The sequence below is a fragment of the Dromaius novaehollandiae genome, chromosome 34 (assembly GCF_036370855.1).
Source record: "Dromaius novaehollandiae isolate bDroNov1 chromosome 34, bDroNov1.hap1, whole genome shotgun sequence".
Classification (NCBI taxonomy): Eukaryota; Metazoa; Chordata; class Aves; order Casuariiformes; family Dromaiidae; genus Dromaius; species Dromaius novaehollandiae.
In genome coordinates, this window is record NC_088133.1 from 1,088,138 (window position 1) to 1,112,214 (window position 24,077).

Consider the following 24,077-nt stretch of genomic DNA (forward strand, 5'->3'; position numbering starts at 1 on the left):
CGCTAGAGCTGGGCACGATCATCAAAAGCACGAGGTAGCGGCCACCTCCGCGTACGGCTTTATTTCGATTCGAGTATCGGTCCAAACACGGCTAGACACAGGCGGAAAGCCATCCCCGTGCCAGGCCGTTTTTAAACAGAGAAACAAGAATATCGATGTGTTTTGGGGAGTTACGCAGTAACCTGCAACGCGGGGCGAATCCGCCTGTTCGACAAGCGCAAAGCTCATCCGCAGGTCGCGTTTCGCAAGTCAACCAGCTTTTGCTTTTTGCAAGCTGCAAGTCAACCAGCTTTTCTTTCCAAAGCCAGAACAGCGCAACTGGAAACCCACGTCAGGATCCTTATTTCCCACTCGCCCATCTGCAGTCGGTTTTATCGCGGGCCCCAAGCTCCCCTCCAACGAGCGGAATAACTCGCGGATTTTAGCCCGGCACGCGCTCGGAGGGACAGCTCGGAGGCTCCGACCCCAACTGCACTCCTCCAAGGAGCAGAGTGCGCAGCGAAATCCCTCCCGCAACCCCCAGGATTACGACACCCATAAAGCTTGGTAAAAACGTCACTAATGACACCGTACCAGCTGCGAAAGGAAAAAAATGGTTTCGACATTCTCCGTGTCGGCAGCCGCCCCGTCAGCCACCGACTTGGCTGCAGCTCCACTGCACGGCCGAGGCTGTGCATCCCTCGCTAGAGCCGCGTAGGACATAAACACATCCCAAACGAGCGCTTAACTACACGAGACCGCAAGAACTGCTTTTCACGCCCCAAAAAGCCCGGCTGTTTTTTCCAGCTGCAGCGGCCGGGCGAATAAGCAAATCGCTCCCTGCAGAAAAGGTCATTTAATGGGCAGAGAAGAAGTACGGACGGGCCGAATTGGACGGGTAACTCAGTTACCGGCGCAAAGCCCAAGTATTTCACGCGCGTTCGCAGAACACCAGGATTAAACGACGGCCGTATGTTTGGCCGCGGCCCCAGGCGACGCTGCTCTAACGCGGAAAACAGTTGTTTCTTAAAAAAACAAGGCGAGGACGCGGCAGGGTCCCGAGCGAGGCCGTCGCAGCACCGTTGCTCCTGCCTGGCTCAATCCGGAGGAAGAAGCCCGCTCTGGATTACCGCGTCTAAAGAGGATAAATAATCACATTAGTGACGGAATTAGCAGTAAACATCGAAATTTCCGGTCCCATCTGCTGTCCGCGTTTTAAAGCTTTCCTCAAAAAGGAAAAACAAAACGCAACACGAGAGCAATTTTGGAAAGCAGGACAGCAAACGGCGCCCGCGGGCACGCGAAGGCAAACCCGGCTCCCGCGAGCCTCCCCGGCCGAGGGATTTCCCCCCGAAATCTGGATCAGGGTACGCCCTTCTAATCGAGGTTTTATTACTCGGAGCAATAAAACGCTCACTCCTCCGCTCTCCCGGGGAAGCGGCCCAATTTCTTGATCCGCTGTCGAGGAGCCTCTGCCGGTCCCAGCAACCGGGGACAGCCGAAAAGCCCCACTTTTTGCACAACACAAGAGCTGTTTTATACAACTTAGCAGCCCAAAATCACCGCAGCATCTCGGGATGGGCATCTGGCACGAGGCTGCATGTTCAGTCCTTCGATCCGGACCATCCGGGCTCCTACGAGCGCTTTACAAGCCTCCTGCGCAGCCGGAGCCCTCGGGCAGCGCGGGACCATCCGGGGGCTGCAAACAGCCGGGATTTTATCCCGTTTCCACTCTCGTTAAGCCTTTAAGGAGACCGGAGGACAGCAGCGAGCGGCGCCGGGTTTTCCTGCGAGGCCGAGAGCTCGCTCCGGGGCCAAGGCGTTCTTCTGAAACGCAAGCGCGTGCCAAGAAACTACTGCAAGAAAAACATTTCCAGCTTTGCTGAACAACGCGCCTATCTGGATCAGCACCGAGCCCCTCCGAGGGATTTTACGAGCTCAGAGGGGTTTTTTTTTAAAAAAAGGTGGTTTTCGTAACGTGCCTCCCAGAGACTCCCATCTCCACCCGTTCCTCTTCTCCCCCTTCCGCGTGGAAGGCGAGCGCGGCCGAAGCCGGCTGTTTGCAGCGGCGAAGCCGCGGGGTCAATATTGACAGGGACGTTTCCTGCTCGAGCCCGGCCCCGCGGCTCGCCGGCAAATATTTGCTGCGTCCGTAACATCCGTGTTCAAAACCCTGGAAGTTTCTGGGGGAAAAACCCTCTCGGCGGAGCCGAGCGGCCCAGGACGGGGCCGAATCCCCCGGCTGCATCCCCACTGTGCGCGATTGCCAGCGGCCCCTTTGCAGCAAAACAAAGATCCGACTCAATTATATCGCTGCAATTTAGCAAAACTGCCACAAAGGCTCAGATTAATCTGAAGATTAATGCTAAAAGGACGGTGGAAATAACCGGGGTTTCCCAAAGGCACCTCTGACACGCTTCAAAACGCAGGTGCTGAAGGTATAAAGTAATTTTAATTAAGTCACTTCACTGCCGTCTCGAAGGCACCGAGCGTGCAGAAGAAAATCCACTCTTCTCGCAAGCGAAAGGGGCCGCTGGGGTCAGCGGAGGCTGTTTCGGCGCCGGGTTTGCTCGCTCGCGGGCCGCCTGCGGATTAGGAGGGCGGTCGGAGCCGGCGCGCGGCAGACGGGGCTTCGGCAGCCGCTATTTTTAGCCGGCCGCCGCTCCGGTAAAACGGATAAAACCCCGCTGCAGTTTTAGGAGCCCACGGGAGATCCCAAAACGGAGTTAATTCCTGTTTTAATGGAGCTCTTCGCCGTCGCTCGGCAGGTCCAGCTCAGAAGAGCGGTAACGAGGGTCCTTCCCAGCCTCCTGCCCGACTCGGCACGCTCCATCCGGGAATTTCCTCCCGATCTTTAGCTCCGGTTTCTGGCGGGGCTCCGGCCCCTTTCGGAGCGGCAGCGAGCGGGGAACAGCTGACGCTTCTCGAGGGCTCGCGGCAGCCGCAGGACGCCGTCACCCAAAACCACGAGCCGAGCCTCGGCTCTAGCTTCGCCTGCCTCCGCGGCCGGCTCGGCCCAGCTCCTCCCGGGAAGCGCAGCCGGATCTCCCCTCGCCCCGGCGGCGTTCGCAGAGCCCCAGGACGGGCCGGACCGAGCTTACCGCAGCGTTAAGCTCGTGCTTCTGCACCGATGCAGACCGATCGCGTTTGCAACGCACGCCGCTCCTGAAAAACGGCGTTTAGGACCCGTTTCGCAGAGCGTCGGGGCCGGGGGGTGTCCGAAAGCTTTCAAACCTCTGCTGCTGCAGCTCGCCGCGCTGCAAGGAGCCTTCAAACAGCCGGCTCGCCTCCTGCGGCGGACGAAAAGCCTCCTCCGTGGCCTGCAAAAGCCCGTTTGCCCAAGAAAGTAGATAAATTCTGGGACAGAAAGCAAAGGAGAGGGTTTGCCCGGACTGCTCCTCTCCAGGGGAGGCAATCTCCCGCTCGCGCAGGCGCCGGAGAGCACGAGCGCGGCCGCACGCTCGGTCGCGGACGGCACCGGCACCGATCCTCCTGGTTTTGCTCCAAAAAAAGGCCACGAAATCGGAGGACGCTCATGGTTTCCCCCGCTGCAAGCCGGTGACTTACAACCACCCCGAAGGCAGCAGCGAGGGGGCACGTCACGGCGAACCGGGCGACTACCAGGAGGAATCACGCTAACGGCGGAGGAGCTTCCTCCCGGCTCCGAAGGCCGGGCCGCCTGCGGACGAGCGCGGGTTGCGGGGGACGGAGCGGCGCGACGGCCGCCAAAGCAAACAGGCGGTTGGTTGTTCATTAACGCGCCGCGTCGGCTCCCGGCCACGGCGTCTCCTTCGAGGCCGCGCGACATCGACAGCGCTTTAGGAGCGACTCGTGCCACCCCGGCGCGTCACCGCATCCGCTTCGACACGCGGCCCAGGAGGCCGAAAAGGAGGAGAAGATACCGGACACAGAGCACTGGAGAAAGCTGCCTTAATCCGGAATATTGCCTCTGCCACGGACACCATCCCGCTGCCGCTTATCCCGCGCGCTTTCCCCTCCTGAGTGAGGCTCCCGCGTGCAGTCGACGTCCTCCCACGCAGGCAGAGCAGGGACTGGCCCGGGGGAAGAATGCAGCCTCACCTTAGCTCAACGCTGCTAAATCATTTCCCACCCAAACCCAACAAATAAACGCTAAAACCTTGCGGTCGGGAAGCCAAACGTTCGAGGTGCCAGAAATAAGACTCGAGGGACGTGACGCCTCTGAGTTTTCCACCTTTTCCACGCTCGCTGCTCCCCGACGCCACCTCCTTCTCGGCCCCGGCCGGCCGCGCTCCGGGCAAGCGCACGACGGTGGCTTTTGCCTTCCGCTTTCTACCAGCCAAACCTTCCTACGGGGCAGGAGACAGGGTCCCAACACCAGGGAAAGCCTCCGCTTTCTCTTCCCATCCTCTTCCCCAGCGCGGAGGTCCGAGAGCTTTCCAACAAAGCCGTTCGTGAAATTTTAGGAGCTGGGAAGAGAAAGAAACGGGTATTTTCCCCTCGTGCTGCGCTCTGGCTCGAGGCCAGCCAGGAATCCCCACCTGGAGCGGTGAGCGGCCGAGGAGGGGTTGCTCCCGCCCACGGCCCGGGAACGCCGCAGGAGCGAGCCCCCGCGCCCGAAGGCGTCGGGATGGGTCAGGCCAAGGCACGCGCCCGCCGACGACTCGGCCTCGTCTGGTTAATCGCCCGCTTTACAAGACGAAGCACGCCTCTGTCTCGGAGAGGCGCGGGGAAGCCACGTTACAGAGCGCCGCGTCGTCGCCTGCCTCCGAAGTCCTATTTCTGGCGTCTCCAGGGCTCGACTTCGCTCTTTCATCTCGCGCGGGGAGGAAACGGCGCGGCCCGCTCGGCGCGTCGCCCGCTTCGACGGCACGCGGCAGCTTCGTGGCGGGGGACGCGGCGGAGAGCAAACGCGCTCCCGCCGCGGCGAAAGCGGCCTCCTCGGCGGGGAGCTGGAAGAGCGGAGGGGAAGGTCAGAGAAGCGGCTCTGCTGTAATTGAAGCTGACACTGATCCCGGGCGACTCAGCGGAAAGGCTGATGCTGCAGTCTATCAATAAAGAATTAAAGGGAGGAATAATTAACGCGGCTCAAGGAGGCTTCGCAGCGAGCGGGTCTCACGGACCGAACCCGATAGGTCCGACGAGCTGAGGTGACTCCGCTGGCTCGGCGCGCGCTGAAAATACAGCGTTCTGCTGCAAAGGCACAACCCTCCCAGGGAAAAAAAAACAGAAAGAGAAACACTAGAAAACCAACGCCCTGTGAGTAAATAAAAAGAAACACGACGCTATAAAGCTAACGATTTCCTGTTCATTCACGAGCAAGGGTATTTCTGCAAGAGCCGAGGGATCTGTTTGTGGCCCAAGGCTGTTGCTTTTTAAAAGCAGAAGTCCGTCTTGTCTGGCGCTGTTCGGACTAGTCGGGAACCGGGAGCGATGAAAACACACCCAACACGGGCGGTTTTTAGCTATTTATAGCGAGGGTGTCAGAGCTGGGCGAACCCGGAGGGAGAAGCCAGCGCTGGCACTGGGGACGGCAACGCGCGGAGAACGTCCCGGGAACGGGGCCGGCTCCAGCGCCCGCACCTCCGCGAGGATATCGGGGGAAAAAGCCCCCAGATAGGTCTGAGAAATTCTCTTCATGAGACTCGAAACCTGTCTCCTGCGCTGCAGACGGGCATCTTCCAGCGTGAGGGTTTTCAGTGGGCGAGGAAACGATTTATTTACGCTCCTCTCCGAAAAACTTGCAACGCTTTGGGGACAATCACGCCGGGACCTAAAACTGGATCCGTCTTTCCAAAAAGATGCACTCGCACGTGAACGAAAGCAACGAGTTTTGATACAGAAATGGAGTCCCGCGCTTCGTACTACCCAAGTACTCGAGGCAGCCACCAAAACAGGCTTTTCTGGTGCTAGGATTTAAACAGGGACTAGAATTCGAGCAGCCAGAAATGTTTAACAAGCACAGAGACATCTGCTTTAGCAATTTCAGCCTATGAATAATGAATAGCATGTAAATAAAGCTCCAAATAAAAAGTTATTATCTGCACTCGCGATGAAAAATTACAAGCGGCTTAACGAGGGGGAAAAAAACCCAAATCCATTCCTAAACTTTGCCAGAGTCAAATGAGATGCAAACGCTAGCTGTAACTGTGCCTGCTCTCGTACGGAGGATATTAATCCTGGCCTGAATCGCACCGACTTCCAGAGCATCAACATCGCGCCGAAACCCCAAATCGGCTAAGAACAGAAACGCGACAATCGGCGCCGAAGCGGCGTATCGGATATACCACTAATTACAGAGGAGAAATCTATTTTTAACATGTCGCCGCTTCGGTCAAGCGATCGAGAAACCCAAGTCTGTGGAGCCCGACACGGCGCCGGGGCATCGCGTTCCCAAAGCTCTGCTTGAAACAGCGCCTATCGCCACGGCCTCCCTCGAGCAGCAGCAAACCCGGGCTGGGAACATCCCTCCAGCACGGGAAGAGGAGCCGAAACGCGCAGAGAACAGTCAAAACGCGAGTAAACCACTGCTAATATTAAGTATTTCAGAGACCCGATACGCACCTGAAGCGCGAAACTGGAAATCTCAGCACAACGCTTTAACGGGAGACGCTTGAAGACTGGCCGCAGCTTCAGTCCCTTCGTGCCTGACACCCTCGAGGGCCGAAGTTTCAGTTTAAATGGCTTTAAACAAAGTGTTTTAATATCCTACAAAAACCAGAAATCCGTTTTTAAGATCAACGGCTCCCGATTCGCATTTCTTGCACCAGGGCAGCGTAAATTAGGAATTACGTGAATCAGTGGTTCCCACCGAATTCAGCCAGGCGCTCGTGTGATTATCTGGCAATGAGACGCAAGGTGTTTACAGGAGAAAAAACCAACAAGATCATCAGTTCAGGATCCGCGTTAGCTACGGCACTAAGGAATCGCAATTTCGGAAGCATCCGGCCCAGGAAGCCCTCGATTTACATCTGCCTCCTCCGCGAGCAGTCGCAGCCTGGCGCCGGGGCCGCAGACGCGAGCTGGGTATAACGTTTATTACGTCCTGCTGCCAAAAATCTTCGTTAAAGCATGTTACTGCACGTCGTCGCCCCGAGCCCTCGCGGGCGCAGGGGACAAGCCTCTCTAAAAGAAAAACAGCTTGTGTTTAGTAACGTTTCCCACCCCGGCTTCCCGCTCGCTGGCTGAAGCCAAGCAAAAGTAGTAATAGTAATAATAAAAAAAAGTTGTTTGTGCTGCTTAATGAGATCGACCATGTTTTACGCCGCATCCGACAGAACTCGGTCCGGCTGCTCCCGGAGCCGGTGTAACGTCACCCGCGGACGGGGAAAACCCAACAGAGAACCCAATTTCTGGCTTATGCATGTTTTTGCCATGCACAAAGCAGCCAGGAAGGACAGTTCGTCCCCTTTCACCGTGCAACAGCCTTTAATGCATCTCAGGACTGTTCTCCTGTCCTTCCTCGGCCTTTTCCGCCGCGAACGGCGTAAATTCGATTCTTTCGGTCTTTCTGCTGGCTCTCGCTTCCCCGACCCGCGATCGGTCTTGCTGCTCCTCCTCTCTCAGCCCTCTCGATATTTTTCTTGAAGCGGCATTCGAGGCGGGACGGAGCTCTCCGTGCCGCCGAGGTCGCTGCGGATCAGCCGGACACGCGGCGCGACGTCGGCAGCTCGCGACCCGCCGCGACCCGGGGCCTCCGCGGCAGCGCGGCCGCCGCTCCCACCGCCGTGCCGGTGCCCCCGCCTAGGCGCAGCCCTTTGGACTCTGATTAATGGGTAATCTTCAGGCCGTTTCCCCAGCTTATCAGCCTCGCCTTCCGCCGCCGCCGCCCTCCGAGGCTTTCGCGGCGTCTCCCGTTTTATCCCGGCACGGTTCGGAGAGCGCGCTCCGGTTTGCAGCCGCCCCCGTCGCGAGGTGAGCGACAGCCCAGCTGAGCCCCGACGGCATCCCGCCACGGCAGCTCGGCAGAGGAGCCCAAAGCCCAGCTTTCCGCCTGGTTTTGTTGCTCCAGGCAGTGGCTTCACGGCCACGCGCCTCCTCAGCGTCCCGAGAAACGCTTCCGCGTTTCGGCGAGGCCTGTTAGCCCCGTTCCCTCTGCGACCGGGGAGCTTAACGCGATCCGATACCAACAAGTCAACACCGGCTGTTACTTATCCATTTGCAAGATAACAGAACATTCGATATTTGCCCGGTATTTTTCCAGGAACTGCCAGGGCTGGTTTGTCCGATTTCCCGGTTCCTTCTCCCTTTCGCTCGAGAGCGCGCTCCTCCTGCGCGGGTCACGCAGCGGTGCCCGGGCTCACGGAGGATCCGGGCTTAGGATTAGTCTGATTCCAGCGGAGCCGAGGGGGACGTATCCAGAGGTGGAGATGAAACCACACGGGAAGAGTCGCACGAGGCGTTACCTAACCCTCGAGACCTTGGAAGCGCAGAGCTAAGAGTCACCTCCCTCCTCTTCCGGGAAGGCTAAACTTCGTTAACGCTGGGGAGAAGATTTAAGGGAGAGACATTCGCTTTTTGACGCGGGTGGGCTGCTTTTTTAAGTAACGCTAAGCCTGAGGATACGGGAAGAAGGGGGGAAGCTCGTGTTTCGGGGTTACGCACCCCCGCCGACACGCGCTCTGCATCACCTCCATCCTTCTCAGCAAGCGAAGAGGTGGGAAGAGCCGGCAGCACAAAAACATCGCTGCCAGCTGGACGCGAGCAAGGCAGGGATCAAGGACGGCAGCTCCCACGCGCTCCGAGGCTCCGGCGGCGGCAGGGGAGGCCCGCGGGGACGCCGCGCTCCCGTCTCCGGCGCTCTCGGCCTGCGAGAAGCACGAGGCTTCGTTTGCCCTCGGCTTCGAGCAGAGGCGATCGCAGCGCCGGGGAGGCACGAGCGGAAAAGCGCAGAGCCGATCTGCTCCGACTGGGAATCGCTCGTCCTCGCCGGCGTCTCTCCCCACAGGCCAGCTCGTCCCTGCAGAGCCCAGACATCGCTCCCACCAGCCTCCCGCCGCCTCCGCGGCGCCGCTGAAGCCTTTCCGGACGGCGCAGCCGAGAACTTTTCGAAGATGCAGCACCGCGAGGCATTTTAAATAACATTCGAGATGCAACCGAAGCCTTGGGAGACTCAGTTCCTGGAAACGAAAGCCATCGCGCGGCGCCGAAGCCTTCAGTCGTCTCGATGAGGACCGAGCCCAGCGCTTCCCGCAGCTGCTCCAGGGGCCGCGACACCAACGGCGTCGCCCTGGAAGAGAAAACGAAGCCGTTCCCTCCGCGAAGCCGTTCCCTCCGCGAAACCACGAGCTCAAGTCGGGTTCGTCATCGGCGGCTCCCTCCGAGCAGCTGACCCAGTTTGCAACAGGCCTTCGCCAAATGAGGAAGAAGCCCTATGACAAATATGTATTTTTTTTCCTTCCATAGCGTAGCAGAGCAGCAGAAACGCGAATAAAACACACAAAAAAGTAACGCGGGTAAGAAGGAGCCTGTCTCCTGCGTAGGTGAAGCAGAGGTGAGCTCGCCCTGCGCCCGGTACCATCGTGGCGCTGGATGATTCACGTCTTTCACTCCGCTGGGCCAATGTTTACCCTCATCGCCGTTGTAAAATATCCGGGCGGTCGTTAAGGCCCGAGGAGCTCCCAGAGCGCGAGCAGCTACAAAGCCGGAGCATCAAACGCGCCGTGCTTCCTCCGGGGAAAACTGCCGATCTCGCCAGCCCCCGCGGCCTTCGGGAACGGGCCCTCTGAGGGCAGCAGGACGCCCGCTCCGACTCCTCGGAGCCTCCGCGGAGGGCGGCTTTCTCCTCGACGCGCCAGCGGCCGCAGCCGGCGGCGGAAGGGAAAAAGAAGGAGGCTTTGAGGAAAAAAAGAAAGGTGCAGAACAGACTGTAACAGGCTTCGCGCCGCCTCTGAACGCCAAGCTAGCGATCGCCGCAGCACGGCGCGTCCCTCCTTTCACTCCTCCGGCGCCAGGAACCTGCCAAGAGCCACATTTCCACCCCAAAACGCCGCGTTTCCAGCCCCCCCCGAGCGCCACACGCGCACAACAGACACCAGAAGCGAGAATTAACCCCGCTAAAACGACCCAGCCAACAACATCGCGAGCGCAAAGCCGGGTTATTCTGCTCTCGAAGTGAAAACGCGCTGCAGAAGGAAAATCGGCGCAGAGTCTCGTTAAATAAATCCCCCGCGAGTAGGAGAAGGGGGGGGGGGGGGGCTGTGCAACGCTCAGCGATTAATTCGGCCTCTTGGGCGCGTTGAGACCAACGCGACAGCACGAAGTTTTGTTTAAAGCCTGAATGGGAGTTCGGCGTCCGCCGAGGGCCGTTACGGGCGGCAGAAAGAGGAGAAAAATAGGTTTTTTTTTAGGGGGGGGTCCCAAGGCACTAAAAAAACCGGTTTTTTTAAGGTGAGGGCACCCGGCGCTGCCCCCAGCCCCGCAGCTTTGGCACCAGCCCCCCCAAAACTCACCCCGCTGCCCAAAATGCCCCGGGGGGGAGGCTCGGTCTCCGCGTGAACCGGAGTGGGGGGGGGGACCGGGCTCCGCCGGGCTTTACCGTGTCTCCAGGGGTCCTTGGGCTCCACCGCCCCGGAGACGATGTCCTCGTCGGAGGGGAACGTCACCCGCTTGGCTCCGTGCCGGAGCCGCCCGTCTTCGGCGGCGGGCGGCGAGGCCTCCTCGGCGCCGGGCTCCCCGGTACCGCCGGGCTCTCCGGTACCGGCGGGCGGCGGCGGCGGCGTGGCCGGAGCCGGCTGCGCGCTGCCCTCGTCCCCCTCCTCCTCCTCGGGCGGCGGCGGCGGCCCCGGGGGCACCTCCATGGCGCAGCTCTCCCTCCTCACGGGCCCCCCGGGGGCATCCCTCGGCGGCGGGAGGCCGCTACTCCCCGGGGCCGGCGGCCGGGCCCCGCCTGGGCGCGCTCGGGCCCCGCGGGACCATGGAGGGGGGGCGGCGGACGGGCCTGGCGCGGCGGGGACCGGCCGGGGGGGGTGGAGGGGGGGGAGCCGCCGCGGCGCGCACCGGAGAGGAGCCGCCGCCGCCAGCGAGTGCGCCAGCGAGCTGCGCGTCCGCCGCCGCACTTTCGCCGCCGAGGAGGGAGGGAAAGGCCCGGGGGAGGCGCCGCCGCCGCTCGCCGCCCCGGCGGTGTCGCCCGTCGCCGCTGCCGCCGAGGGGGGAAGAGCGGCGACGGCGGGAGCCCCGCGACGGTGGCGAATCTGCGGGCGCGGATCGTCACACGCAGCCGCCGCCCGCCATGGCGGGGGAGGCGAGAAGAGGGCGCGACGCCCGGCGGCACTTTCGACACGGGCGGCGGGGGCGCGCAGCGGGGCGGGAGAGGACGGAAAGGGAAGGGAAAACCGGGCGGGGACCTCGCTAGCACCGGGACCCGCCCGCGGGCCGGCGGCGAAGGCCGCGCAACGGTGCGAGCAGGCGCGACGAATCAGCAGCGGCGGAAAAGCAGGCTGCGCTTCCGAGGCCGCGCCGGGCTCACGTGAGGCGTGACGCACTTCCGACGCCGGCCAGGAGGAGGGCGGCGGCGGCCGCGAGGGCCCACGCCGCGCGGGGGTGACGTCGCGAGGTCACGCGGGTCGCGTGCGGGTGCCCGGATGCCCCACGCGTGTGGCGGGCGGCCCGCGCGCGCCGGGCCCGGGGAGGCGGCGGGTGAGGCCGGCGGGACGCGTCCACCCTCCGTGGGGGCTTCGGGGGCTCTATAGGGGACACTGAGGGGGTCTGTAGGGGCTTCGGGGGCTCTATGGGGGCCACGGGGGGGTCTATAGGGCCTTTGGGAGCGATATAGGGGACACTGGGGGCTCTATAGGGGCTTTGGGAGCACTATAGGGGGCACTGAAGGAGCTATAGGGGCTCTATGGGGGCACTGAGGACGCTATAGGGGCTTTGGAAGTGCTTTAGGGGATATTGGAGATCTATAGGGGCTTTGGGGGCTCTATGGGGGTACCGGGGGATCTATAGGGGCTTTGGGGGCTCTGTGGGGGGAAACTGGGGGGGTTTATAGGGACTTTGGGGCACTATAGGGGGCACCAAGGCCTTTGAGGGCTCTATGAAGGTTCAGGAGTTCTATAGGGGACCTCAAGGACTCTATAGGGAGCACTGGGGACTGTAAGGGGGATGTAAGGGTGCTCTTTAGGGGCACAGGAGGGGGTATTGGGGGCTCTGTGGGGCAGAGCAGGCTCCGGGGCAACTCTATAGGGGGCCATAGGGTATCAGGAGCTCCCCATATGGAGATACAGAGGGGATCAAGGTGGCACAGAGGAAGGAAAAGGAGGTGGGGGGCCCCCCTGCAGCCCCCAGCACCCCAGGTGACCCCCCCCCCTTTCTATCCCCCCCCCAGGAGCCGCAGCGGTGCCGGTGGGCGTCCTGCGCCTGCCGCGGGGGCCGGAGGGCTCGAGCCGCGGCTTCGCCCCCAGCTCGCCCCGCTTCCAGGCGCTGGGGGCCGGGGGGCCGCCGGAGCAGCGGCGGCGGGCGGCGCTGCGCGAGCGCTACCTGCGCAGCCTCTTCGCCATGGCGGGCCGCCGCGTGCGCTTCGCCCTCTTCGAGCGGGTGAGCGTCGCCGCCCGCTTCGGCGCCTCCGACCTCGACGGCCTCAACTTCCAGGTGTCGGAGCTGCAGACGCCGCTGGGCGTGCAGAAAGAGGCCCTGCTGCGCTGCGCCGACATCATCGCCTACACCTTCCACCTCGAATAAAGCCCCGCGCTCCCCCCGCGCCGCCTCTCCTTTGCCCTCGCGCCCTTTTCGGGACGTAGGGGAGCCCCTGGGGCGCTGGCCGCATCCTCGGGGGGGACAGCGGGATGCGAAACTCGCCCCCTCTGCCCTGAAGCCTCCTGAACAGAGGGAGAACGGGGGGAAAAAACACCCAAATGGAGGGAGAAGGTGGGGGGAAAAAGCACCAGAATGGAGGGAGAAGGTGGGGGGAAAAAGCACCAGAATGGAGGGAGAAGGGGGGGAGAAAAGCACACCTGAATAGAGGGAGACAGGGGCAAAAAGCACCCAAATAGAGGGAGACGGGGAGGAAAAGCACACCCCAAGAGAGGGAGATGGGGGGGGGGGGAAAGCACACCCGAATAGAGGGACACAGGGGGCAAAAGCGCACCCAAATAGAGGGAGAAGGGGGGGCAAAAAGCACCCGGAATAGCCAGGGAATGGCCCACGCGGGGAAAAAGCACCCTAATAGAGGGAGAAGGGGGGGCAAAAAGCACCCGGAATAGCCAGGGAATGGCCCATGCAGGGAAAAAGCACCCGAATAGAGGGAGACAGAGGAAAAAAACACCCAAAAAGCCAGGGAACGGCCCACGCGGGGCACCTCAGGGGCTTCATCCTCCTCCCAGGAGCCCAGCGTTGAGGCCAACATGCGGCCAACACCCAAGGGCGGTGGGGAGACACAGCAGCAGGGGCAGAAATGGGCACGGGGCCGCGTGGGAGCAGCCCGGGGCGGCCGCCCCGCTCCCAGATCCCGCCGGGAGGAACGACAGGGCTTGGAGGAGGCCGGCAGCGCCCCGCCGACCCCCCAGGAACCGCCGGGCACGGAGAGGGGTTTCCTTCTTTATTCGACAATGGCACAGCATGAACAAAACCAGCGATGATGTACAGCGTCTCCCGGGGCCGGGCCGTCAGTGGCGGTAGTGGGGGCTCCGGGACCGGGACCGGGAGCGCCTGCGGAGGCAGAGCGGGAGAGCGGCTGGGTGGAAGGGCCTCCGCGGCCCCCAGCCCACCCCGGGCACGCGTGGGATGGCGGAGAGGTGAACTTACCTCCTCGAGGAGCTGTATTCCCGACCTGCAACGCAAGGGAGATGCAAGTGAGGCAGCGCCCGGCGCTGCGGGGGGCTCCCAGGCCCTGCCCAGGGCCCTTTTCCACCCGTTTCCCCTCAATACACAGTGGTTTCACGTTTTACCTTCCATCATCCCCTTTTTTCTTCCTAAAAAGGCTCACAGGGGGAGTAGAGCCCTGCTTAGTCCCTTCCAAACCCCTCTGTGGCCCCATTTCTAATCCCTTCCACAGCCTCCCAGCAGAAGGAGGGATTTTAAATCGGGTTTAACACGAGAGCAACTTAAACACAACCGTTCTGTGACTGTCACCAACACCAAAACCCTCCGTTGCTTTTTCTGAAGCACCGCGCCAGCCTCGGGGGCAGCTCAGACTCCCTCCCCGCCATCCAGGCTCTCTGCCCCCACCCTGCACGTGGCGGCGGCACTCGGGGGCCGGTTCTCTCTCCCGCCCGTCGCGCCGTGGCCCCGCTGCCGGCACTCACTGTAGCGCGGCGACGGGGAGCGGCTCTGCCTGCTGTACTGCCTCTCCCACTCCTCCCGCTCCTTCTCGCGCCGCTCCCTCTCCCTGCGGGGAAAGGAGGGTTAATCCTGCGGCCTTGCCCCGCCTGGGGCTGCCCAGAGCGCAGAATGGGTGCAAAAAAAGGGCTTTTACTTCATGCGGATCTTCCGGGCCATGGCCCGAAGCTCGTCCTCGCGCTCCTGCAAGAGAAACGTGCCCTTAGCCAGGCCCTGCCCTGAAAACCGCCCTCCCCGGGGGCCGGTCGCGCCGGCGCTGGGCTCAGCCGCCTCCGCCCCTACCTGTCTCTCGTGCTCCTGCTGCAGCATCTTCTCCTGCGCTGCCTTTTTGTCAGCTTTAACTGCGAAGAAAGAGAGAAAAGGGGTCGGCGAGGGGACGGGAGAGGTGCCGGGGCCCGGCGCGGCGGCCCGAGGGAGCCGCTCCTGCTTACACTGCCGGTTCAGCGCCTTCTGCATGCGGAGCTTCAGCTTCTCCTGCGGCGTCAGCTTGGGCTGCGAGCGAAAGCAGAGCCGCGTGTGAAGGGGGCACGAGGACGCGCTGCAGCCGCACCGGCCCCGGAGGCGGGAGAGCTCGCGGGCCAGGATCCGAGGGGATCGACCCCGGGGGGATCCCCGCTCCCCCTGCCCTCGCCACGGCGACCCTGCAAGGATCCGCGAGGTGCCCGGCCCCGGGCTCGGCGAGATCCCGTGGCGGGAGAGTCACTGGCTGGACGTACGAACCGAAAACGCCTGCTCCGAACCTGCCGGCTCCAAGCGCAGGCTCAGGAGCCGTCTCCCTGCCGGAAGCAGCGCCAGAGCCGCCTCTCCGGCTGATCCCCCAATCCTGGCCCCACTCCCAACTCCCTCTGCCCTGCCGGAGCCACCGCTCCGTCTCCAGAGCCCGCGACCCCGGCGTCTCTGCCCGGATCTTTGCCCACGGGGGGCTGAGCCGGGCTTTGAGCCCCGGGCAGGCTGCAGGGCCAGGAAAAAAGGGGCTGCGGAGCCCGGCTGGAGGCCGAAAGGTCTCCCAAGAAGGGTGGGCAGAGAAGCCGGCCGTGCCCGGGGCCATGCCCGCCGCGAGCTGACGTCTTTGCAGCCAGGACGGAGCCCCCAGGATCCCGGGTGATCCGCACGGGGCCAAGAGGGGGGCGGCTGGGGGCACCGGGCACGGCCCGAAGCCACACGGAGCAGATTTGGGCAGGGATGGAGCCGGAGGGGAGAGCCGTGCCCCGAGCCCACCACCTCGGCACAGGCAGCACAGACACCTCCCTCGGAGGGCAGTAACGGCTCCCCGGCTGCGTGCCGTCACCTCTGCTCCGCGGAGCGGCAGTGGGGACGTGCCGGGTGCGGAGACGGCCGCCGGCTGGGCAGCAGCACCCCAGAGACAGCCCGGGCCGGTCGGGCAAAGGAGGGAGGCAGCTCCCGGCTTCGTAACCCGCACGGCCACGGCCACCCCGCGCCGGACGGGATCGATCCCGGCTGAGGAAGGTGATGGGAAAATCCCCCTTCCAACCCCCCAGCCCCGACTGGGCCTTCCCCACTGCCCCCAGAGCGGAGCGCGCCCCGTGCCCCGCTCTCGCCCGGAGTGCCGGCGCCCGGCGAGCCTGAGCTCCAAGCAGGAGCGGGCTGGAGCGGCGCCGGCGCCCGGCTGAGGCGGGGACGGGGCGAGGGGTACCAGGCGCGGCCCCGGAGCCGTTCACTGCCACATCCCTGCACCTCCTCCAGCCCGTCCACTACTGTGTCCCTTAGTCTGTTCTGCAGTGATGTGAATTAAACAGGTGAGGTTAAATTCTTACTGACTTTGGCAGCTCCTGTCTCTTTACCAGCAGCAGTGTCAGCCCTAAGAGCAGGGGAAAGAAAAAAAGAACGGGGATGAGCGTGGGCAGGACAGACCCCACGCGCCCTAAGGCCTCTCCGCCGAGAGCTGCTCACGCTCCGGGCGACATTTGCTTCCTCCGACACCCGTTGAGGGTCGAGCTCTGCCCCGCGGGGAGAAGTGGGGTGTCCGTCTGCCGCGCGAGGCAACGCGGCCGCCCTCCTCGCGGCCCTTCGCACTCACTTTTTCAGCTTCTCCCCCACGGCCGGGGACGCTGCAGGCCTCAGCGGCTTCTCTCGCACCGGAGACACCGACTTGCTGCGGCTTCGCGAGTCGCTGGGGCTTCGGCTGCTCGGGCTGCTGCTCCAGTGCCTGCTCGACCTGCCGCCCCGCCGGTAGCGCTCCCCGGATCTGGATCGGCTCCTGCGGGAGGGAGCCGGGAGTCACGTACGGCTCCCCCAGGAGAAGCGGCTCCCCCCAAAGCAGCTGACGGCTCCGAGCAGGGAAGGGCCTGGGGGACGACACCGCCCCAGGGCCCCCAGCGAGCCCCTGCGCCGAGGCCACCAGCCAGAGAGAGGATATTTTCCCCTTCAGCCAGCACTTGCGAGACCCCGTTTGGATATGGGGACCGGTTTGGGACTCCCAGTGACAAACTGGGACCAGTCCAGCAGGGGCTGGAGAACAGGGCATAAAGGAGAGGCTGAGAGATGTGGGCTTGGCTCAGAGGTGGTGAAACAGGGTCTTGTTGCTGCCTGCAGTTAAGCAGCAGGTTGTAGAGAAAACAGCCAAATTCACCTTGGAGGAGCCCAGCAAAGAACTGGGAAGAAATAGCCACAAGCTGGGACACTCGAGGGGGAATCAAACACCGCGACGGGGCTGGGGGACCCTCCGTCCTCGCAGGTGCCCCGTGTCCCCTCTACCGGCTCACCTGGAGCGGCGGCGGGAGCTGTAGCGATACCCCCGGTCGGGGGAGTAGGACCTGGAGCGGCGCCGGCTGTCCCGCGAGCCCCCTCCCGAGTACCGCCGGCTCCGGCTGCGGGAGCGCGAGTACCGGCGGCTGTGGGAGCGGCAGTAGCGGCTGGAACGGTGGTAGCCGCCGCCTCGGTGCGACCGGGAGCTGGAGCGGGAGCTGGAGGACGAGGAGGAGGACGGAGACGTGGAGGAGGACGAAGAGCGTCTCCTAGAAGGGAAAGACGGGGCGAGCGGTTCAGGCACGGGGTGGGCGAGGCAGGGCTGGGACCCCCGCCGCCCCCAGCGCCGGGCAGAGCCGCAACGCCGAGGCCGGGGCACGGGCGGCCCTCGGCAAAGAGGGAGGCGGCGTGGCGGGATCCCCCCAACAGCCCCCGGCACAACCGGGCGCTGCGGACGATGGGGGCTGCGCTGCAAAGAGAGCGGACACCTCCCCTGCCCCGCATCAGCATCACGGCCTGATCTCCAGCCTGGCACAGCCAAAACAGCCCCAAAATCGCCCAGCTTCGTGCAAGAGCTCCTCTTGGGGGAAACGGGCCACACTCAGTGCTGGGAGACGGCCCGTGACGTCCGCCCAATTCCCTCCCCAGCGGCAGCCCAGATGCTGCTCTTCCTTGGGGGCAGGAGGAGGTTTGATCCGCATCTGTATTTCTGCTTCCCAAATCCCCCAACCTGCCAACGCCAGGAGGGCCCAGAGGTGCCAAGTCCCTCTCCGCGAGCCGACCGGCTTCATTCCGCTACCGCGACCGCTTCCCCCTGCCCTGGCCGCCCCACGGGGCCCGGCAAGAAGGACCAGGGGCCCACGGGCAGCCCGGAGCCCCGTACGCCTGCCCCACGGCTCACCGAATTAGGGACACAGCCTCTTTCCAGCTGCCGCCCGCTCTAATCTCTCCCCATCTGCCCCTGGCAGCTCCGCGCGGCTCCCAGGCCCTGCTGCAATGAGCCACCCGCTCCCTCCTGGGACGTTCCCCCTTGAGAGGTGCCAGCAGCCCGGCCACAGATGTCGGGAGCGTCCCCTGCCAGCGTCTGAGCCCCACGAGGGGCTGGGCGGCCTGCCTGGCCCCCGCTGCGCTCTCTGCGGTTAAGGATTGGGAAAGCGAGCCAGATGGGAGAGTTACCGACCGGGAAGAGGTGCTATGACCTGCCGCAGCGCTGCCCGGCTGCCCTGGGGCGGAGCGCTGTTTGCCGAGCGAGGCGGCTTTGCCGGGGACGCCGCCGGCTTGCGCGGACGCCGCCTCTTCGTCGCTGCCGCCGAAGCTGGTGATGAAGGTGATCTTCTCCTCGTGGCCGGGAGACGGTGAGCGGGAACGGGAGCGGGATTCAGAGGTGGACTCTGAGGGAGATCTGCGAGACCCGGGAGGGAAGCGGCTTCAGCGCGGGAGAAGGGAGCTGCCGAAAACGCTCCCTCCCAAAAGCGCAGCGGAGCCATGGGGTACTGCGTTCCTCCGCGACCCACCGGGACCCCCGGGACAGAACACCCCGCACGCCCAAGCCTTCCCGGCAGCCGCTCACCGTTTGTAGGGGTCGTACGTGGGGCTGTCTCTCCGGGCGTAGCTGCAGAGAGAGAGCTGTTAGGGCAGGAGGTCTCCAGGGCACGCGGCCCCGGGCCTCTCTGAACGCCTTTCTCAAATGACGGCTTCGGGTGCGAGCAGAGCGTTGGGAAACCCCCCGGGGCAGAAGGTGACATCCGCCAGGCTAGAGAGACGGCTGTAATTACCAGCAATTAGCACACAAGCCCAGTCGTTGCTAATTGCCTTTTAGTTGCTGGTAGCGGCCTAAGAAACCAGCGCCCGCCCCTCAGTCGAGGGGTCGCAGAGCAGACGAGCACTGTGGGACCAACCAGACGTACGGGCAGAGCCAAAAATGGCAGATGAAACCTGGCACCTGCCCCACAGCAGAGGCCGAACCTCAGGAAACAGGGCCTGTCCCCAGCCTGTCCCCGGGTCGGGGCAGTAAAGAGCCGCCAAGGCAGTGGGGCAGGACGGAGATGAGCGGAGCACGACTGGCTGAGCCGCAGCTCGGCCGGAGACCGCGAGGAGCTCACCTGGGAGGGCTGATCTTCCTCCCTTTCAAGCGCTTCTCCCTGAACTCCCTCCTCTGGCGGCGAGAGCGACGGCCCTGGAAGACAGCGGCCCAGGCGCTAGGAGACAAAATGGGCCCCCCCATACCTTCCCGGGCGTTTAGGGACCCCCGCGCCCTCCCTACTCCAAGCGGGGAGGCAGAGGCGCCTCTGCAAGGGCGGGGGGATCCCACGTGCAGCGGCACAGCCGCCTCGGTGCTCTGGGCAGCTCCCGGCCAGGCCAGGGCTCAGCAGCGGTACAGCGAGACGGGGCAGAACTAGCTACGGCTGCCCTTACCGAGTACATGGCCTTCTCCTCTTCCAGGGCTTTGGCATGTTTAATAGCTTCTGCCTCCTCTTTGTCTTTTCGCAGCATCCTTGCGGAAAGGGAAGGAAAAAACACCTTCAACCGGGTGTTGCCTGAGCCCCCAGCCCCTCCGCGGACCGGCTCCTCCGCCGCGAGCCGCACCTGACAAAGTCGCCCTCCGCCATGCCGTACGTGGTCGCCTGCTTGTTCAGGTCGGCCACTTGCTCCTGATTCAGCTCGTCCACGTCCACTTCGACATCTGCAAGCAGAGCGCGGGAAGGCTCAGCGCGCCCAGAGCCCCCGGGGCGGGCAAACCCCCCCCGCGCAGCAAGGGGATGCGTTTTGCACCCCCCAGGCCTGGCCGGACTCGCTGCAGCAGCGGCTCGGGGCTGATTTTGTGCTGCGTTCAGCAAAGCCAAGAGAGGGGGACGCGCGTTACCGATATCGGGGATGACTTCATCTTCGTCCGTGTTGCTGTCCTCCTCGGAGTCTTCCTCGTCGCCCCGCTTCTCCAAGGAGTTCTCGAGCTCGGCCACCGTGCTGTCCTCGTACGTGTAGCCGATGGAGGCCTTCTTCTCCGCCAGCCTGGGCACAGACACGCTTAGTCCCCGCCCGTCTCTCCCCTCCCTCGTGGCTGCTCCAGACCAAGCGGCGCAGAAAAGCCGCTTGGGAAGAAACTAGGCCCCTCTCTGCCTCCCTCCCCGGCCAAAATCGCCACGCTCGGCCCCAGCTCCGCAGGTCCCCAGGACGGCTGCAGCCACGGAGCCAGGCAGCATGGGGACGCAGGGGACGACAGGCTACATCCCATGTTGGAGCGTCACCAAGGAGCAGCCGAGCGAGGATGGCGCAGTCCAGGGGCTGCTCCGTCCCCCCAGCACAGGGTGCCTGGGGCAAACTGGGGCCAGGCTGAGCCACGGGTGTTTCTGCGGCCGGGGAGCCCCGCGGATGCGGATGTGACACCCGCTCCGTTACTTCTCGCACTCACTTCTTTTTCTCATCTTCGTTTGGCTTCTGGAGCCCCCCATAGAGCTCGTCGATGTAGATTTGATAGAGACACTGCTCCTCCGAGACTGCAACGACACAAAGGAGAAGCCACCAGTCTACTTTACGCCTGCTTGAGAAAGAGCAGCTCGGTCTGAGAACTGATTAACCACAGCTCGTTAGGGCACTCGCGGCATTTGGCAGCTCCCCCATGGCCCAGCCGCCCCCAGGCTGAGAAGGGACCAGTCCCCACGCCGCGCGGCTGTCACCACCGTGACCTCGCGCCAAACCCTGCGGGGAGCGAGGCGGCAGCCGCATCCCGGGTGATTCCCGGCGGGGAAGCCCGGAGCCGGTGCCGGGAACGGCACCAGCACCGGGAACGGCGCCGCGGGCTCGCTTCGCCTCCACAGAGCCGTTTTCAGCTCAGCCTCAGCGACTCCGTTTGCAGGCAACACTTACTGCCGGCGAAGTCGTTCTGCACCAGGCCTCTGTAGCGCTCGTAGTTGCACTTTCTCTCGTCGGACTCCTGCTCGGGGGAGCTGGGAAAGAGCAGATGCAGGGATTGGCACGCGCAGGTCACTGGGAAGATGGAGATTCCCCCAAACCAGCCTCAGTTCCTCTCCCAAAGGGAGTTGGGGCTCTCAAATCAAGCCAGTCCTGAAAAACAGCTCCTTTCTGCTGCCCCAGATCGTTCCAACAGGCAAGACTAGATCCTCAGCGCATAGTGAATTCAAGGCTGGGGCTTTCAGGGAGCAGCAGGTGATTTCTCCACCTGCTGCCACACAGGGGATCACGTGCTGGTGCAGGATTCCCTGGGAAGCCCAGGGCAGGAGCCCAGCTCCCTTTCAGGGCTCTCCACCCAGCCGTGCCGAGGCCAAAGAAGGCAAACAGCAAGCAGGGGTAGGAAAGGAACCTGGCTGCTCTCCACAGAGCCCGGCCCTGGCCGGGAGGGGACTTTGCCCCTGCTCCGTCTGCAAATGCCGAACTCGCGGGGGTGAGGCGGGATGGGACTGCCGGGCTCTCGGCTCCGCGCCAGAGCGAAGCAGGGCCGGCTCCAGCAGGTTGCTCGAGCCGAGAATTCACCAGACAGAGATCCCACAGCCTTCCTGGGCTGTCCCCGGGCTTAATTTTCCCCCTTGTTTTAATTTGTGGCTGTTGTTTTGTGTGTTCTGTAAAGAGCTCCGTAAAGAGCCTGTTTTTATCCTACCAAATCTCTTCTCGGATATCGCCAGGCTAGTTTAAGGCTCTCGACAAGCCCACGGCCTCAGCGCCTCCCCGTGTCCCCTGCTCCAGCCCTGACCATCCCGCTGGATCCCAGGCAATTCCTAACCCGAGGAAGACTCCAAGAGCCCGGAGCCAGCGTGCGGGGAAGGCGGAGGAGCTCGCAGTGCCGCATCGTGTGTGCTGAGCTCGCGCATCTCACCCGACGCAGCCGCGGCCAGCCCCGCGGTGACGCCGCGCCCGGCCCCAGCCGGGATCAAAACACTCAGGGGAACAGCTCCAAAACAGACCAGAAAAGGGCAAATCCAGGCCCCGGGCCCGGTGGCGGCGCGGCCCTGCCTCGGGCAGCAAGCGCGGCTCCCGAAAACGCCGCGGCTTACATGGGGTTCAGCAGGGGCGGCGTGTACATGGGGATGTAGTCCAGGTGCGCCCGCACGTCGAAGCGGTCGATCATGTTGTTCGTGTCCCCCTGCCAGGGCATCCTGCGGGCGAGAGAGGGGCTGTGGGTGACCAGGCCGCGGCCGGAGGCGATTCCTGCCCCAGGGAGCGGAGCGGGCCGGGCCGCACGCCGGGGAAAACGCCGGGAAGAGCAGGATCCCGGCTGCGAGGCATGCAAGCCCGCACGCCCCCTCCCAAACGAATACACTCAGCTCTTGCTGCGTTAGTCACTGCCTAACGAGGAGGGGGAACGAGCTCGTTAGCTGTGACAGCGTCTTCTGGAAGCTCTGGCGTAGGAGGAGCCGAGTCCTTCCCATCGCTTGGATGAAGGGAAACGGCCCAGATTTTATTTCCAGAGCTCGCAGAGAGGGAGGGAATCCTGCTCACCCGGCGTCTCCGCTAGGGAAGCGCCAAGAGGAGCGAAGTGCTTGGGAAACGCGGCAGCCACCAGGCAGCCAAAAAGCCTCTCCCTAAGGTCCAGCAGCGGATAAATCCGGCGCTCGGGAAGGACCCGCGAGTGGGGAGACACCAACGCCACCCGCGTGCAGCTGCTCACATGTTGACGGGGCTCTCGGCGGCGAGGGCGACGGCCGAGTCCAGGTGCACCTTGCAGGCCCGGCCGTGGACCTGCAGGAACTGGGCTGGGTCCTTTTTCTGGAAGGAGCAGAAAAGCCGGGTTTAGGGAAAAGGGATTTCAGAGGGAAGCGGTTCTGTCCGCGCAGGGTCGAGGCAAGCGGGAAAACACCGAGGAGATCCCCAAAGACCCAAACTGGCGCTCGCAGCTCCGCGGAGGAGCCAAGCGGGGGCTGAATCCTGCCCCGAGGCTCTTCGTGCCCCTCTCAACCGCAAGCGAAACCCCACGCGAGGCGACATCCGCAGCCCGGCGGGCGCGGGGCTGCCCTGAGGGACTCACGATCTTCTCGTAGTACTCGCGGCGGCGCTCCGCTCGCTTCTTGTAGTCCACCATCATGCCGCGGAGCTTGCGCTCGTGCTTGCGGGCCTCGTGCCACATGGTGCCGCCCCCGAGGTGCCAAGGAGGTGACGGTGACGACGACGACACGGGCGGGTGGCTTTCGGCGCGGTGTGCGCTCCAGCGGGGACGGCCGCTTGCCCTGGCTGGCGATGGGGAGCCGTTAGGGCGGCATGGAGCCATCACAGACACCCGGAAAGGAGGGGGGACCCGGGGCACCCCCCGGGGCTGGGTGAGGGGAAGAAAGGGGGGGACAGAGCCAGGGGACCCCGGGGAAAGGAGGGAGGGGACCAGACGCCCCTGGGCAGAGGTGACAGGGAGGGGGACAGGGATACGGGGCCCCCCCGGGACCAGAGATGAGGAGAAAAGGGTGGACAGAAGGGGGTTTTGGGGGGGAAGGCGGACCGGGACGCCCCCGGGGAAGGGGCTTGGGGGGAAGACCGAGACACCCCCAGGAAGGAACCGGGGCGGGGGGGAACCGGGACGTCCTCAGGGAAGGGGCTTGGCGGCGGGGGGGACACCGGGATGCTCCCGGGGAAGGAACCGGGGGGGGGGGTGGAATCGAGACACCCCTAAGAAGGAACTGGGGAGGGAAGGGGGGACCGGGACGCCCCCGGGAAGGAACCAGGCGGGGGGGTATCGGGACGCCCCCGGGGAAGGGACCCGGGGGGGACACACGGACCGTGACAGCGGGTGAGGAAGGGGACAGGCCGAGGCCCCGGCGCGCCCCGCCCCGCCCCACACGCACCCGGCGCCGCTGCGGCCCCGGGATGGGGGGGCTCGGTGGCCCCAGGGGGCGGATTACGGGCGGGGGGAGGGGAAGGGGGCGCCCCCGCGCCGCCATTAATCACTCACCGCCGGGCCCGCGGCCACGGACCGACCCGGAAGCGGAAGCGAAGCCCCGGGGGCGGGACAAAAGGGAGGAGAGAACGGCGCGCATTGGGGCAGGGCGGTCACGTGGCGGGGGAGCAGCCAATGGGAGAGGCGGAGATGGTCGAGGCCTCCGGGGCACCACCCCCAACTGGGAGGGGGTCTAGCGCAGGGGCGGGGCTCGGGCGGGGGCGGAGCTTGGGGAGGGGGCGGGGCTCAGTTGGGCCAGGCCTGG

At 64.1% G+C, this 24,077-nt stretch overlaps 3 protein-coding genes across 12 annotated transcripts in view; 1 reads left to right on the plus strand and 2 right to left on the minus strand.

The window, feature by feature from the left end:
• The window catches only part of PPP1R37 (protein phosphatase 1 regulatory subunit 37), a 33,417-nt gene extending 22,222 nt beyond the window's left edge, over nt 1-11,195 (minus strand). Inside the window, exons 1-2 of one of the 4 annotated variants that reach the window (XM_064503068.1) lie at nt 10,496-10,626; nt 6,523-9,187 (exon numbers count right to left, since the gene is read on the minus strand). Coding sequence is in view for 1 of the 4 variants with exons in the window: in XM_026119667.2 (XP_025975452.2) it covers nt 10,496-10,757 (262 nt within the window). In the remaining 3 variants the exon portion in view is untranslated. Of the gene's footprint in view, nt 1-4,117; nt 4,475-4,499; nt 5,214-6,522; nt 9,188-10,495 lie in introns of those variants that run through there. The other 3 variants (XM_026119667.2, XM_064503070.1, XM_064503071.1) reach the window with 3 other exon arrangements.
• A 178-nt stretch (nt 11,196-11,373) lies between these two features.
• Nucleotides 11,374-12,652, plus strand: GEMIN7 (gem nuclear organelle associated protein 7). The gene is made up of 2 exons (XM_064503081.1): nt 11,374-11,595; nt 12,284-12,652. The coding sequence occupies exons 1-2, from the start codon at nt 11,541-11,543 to the stop codon at nt 12,634-12,636; spliced, it is 408 nt and encodes a 135-aa protein (XP_064359151.1). The 5' UTR covers nt 11,374-11,540; the 3' UTR covers nt 12,637-12,652.
• An 827-nt stretch (nt 12,653-13,479) lies between these two features.
• CLASRP (CLK4 associating serine/arginine rich protein) lies at nt 13,480-23,979 on the minus strand. Of its 7 annotated transcripts, none has more exons than XM_026119670.2 (21): nt 23,828-23,978; nt 22,916-23,118; nt 22,559-22,656; nt 21,945-22,046; nt 20,803-20,882; nt 20,348-20,432; nt 19,802-19,947; nt 19,525-19,621; nt 19,354-19,432; nt 19,041-19,114; nt 18,509-18,550; nt 18,119-18,340; nt 16,956-17,207; nt 16,271-16,450; nt 16,012-16,051; nt 14,664-14,724; nt 14,515-14,573; nt 14,369-14,415; nt 14,199-14,281; nt 13,699-13,723; nt 13,480-13,602 (listed from the first exon to the last, which is right to left on the minus strand). In XM_026119670.2, exons 1-21 carry the CDS (start codon nt 23,910-23,912, stop codon nt 13,560-13,562), a joined length of 2,103 nt encoding a protein of 700 aa, XP_025975455.2. In that variant the 5' UTR covers nt 23,913-23,978; the 3' UTR covers nt 13,480-13,559. The 7 variants fall into 7 exon arrangements, 4 of the variants coding, with proteins under 4 accessions (XP_025975455.2, XP_064359143.1, XP_025975456.1 ...); XM_064503073.1 differs by having other exon boundaries at nt 22,916-23,114; nt 23,828-23,878; XM_026119671.2 differs by lacking the exon at nt 23,828-23,978 and adding an exon at nt 23,721-23,765.
• Nucleotides 23,980-24,077: the final 98 nt, after the last annotated feature.

Coding starts and splice junctions, on each gene's coding strand:
- CLASRP (XM_026119670.2), bottom strand. CDS start 23,912: ATGCGCGCCGTTCTCTCCTCCCTTTTGTCCCGCCCCCGGGGCTTCGCT. Junction 22,047..22,558: donor GCCGAGAGCCCCGTCAACAT/GTGAGCAGCTGC, acceptor TCTCGCCCGCAG/GATGCCCTGGCAGGGGGACA. Junction 18,551..19,040: donor AGGAAGATCAGCCCTCCCAG/GTGAGCTCCTCG, acceptor CTCTCTCTGCAG/CTACGCCCGGAGAGACAGCC.
- GEMIN7 (XM_064503081.1), top strand. CDS start 11,541: ATGCCCCACGCGTGTGGCGGGCGGCCCGCGCGCGCCGGGCCCGGGGAG. Junction 11,596..12,283: donor CGGGCCCGGGGAGGCGGCGG/GTGAGGCCGGCG, acceptor TCCCCCCCCCAG/GAGCCGCAGCGGTGCCGGTG.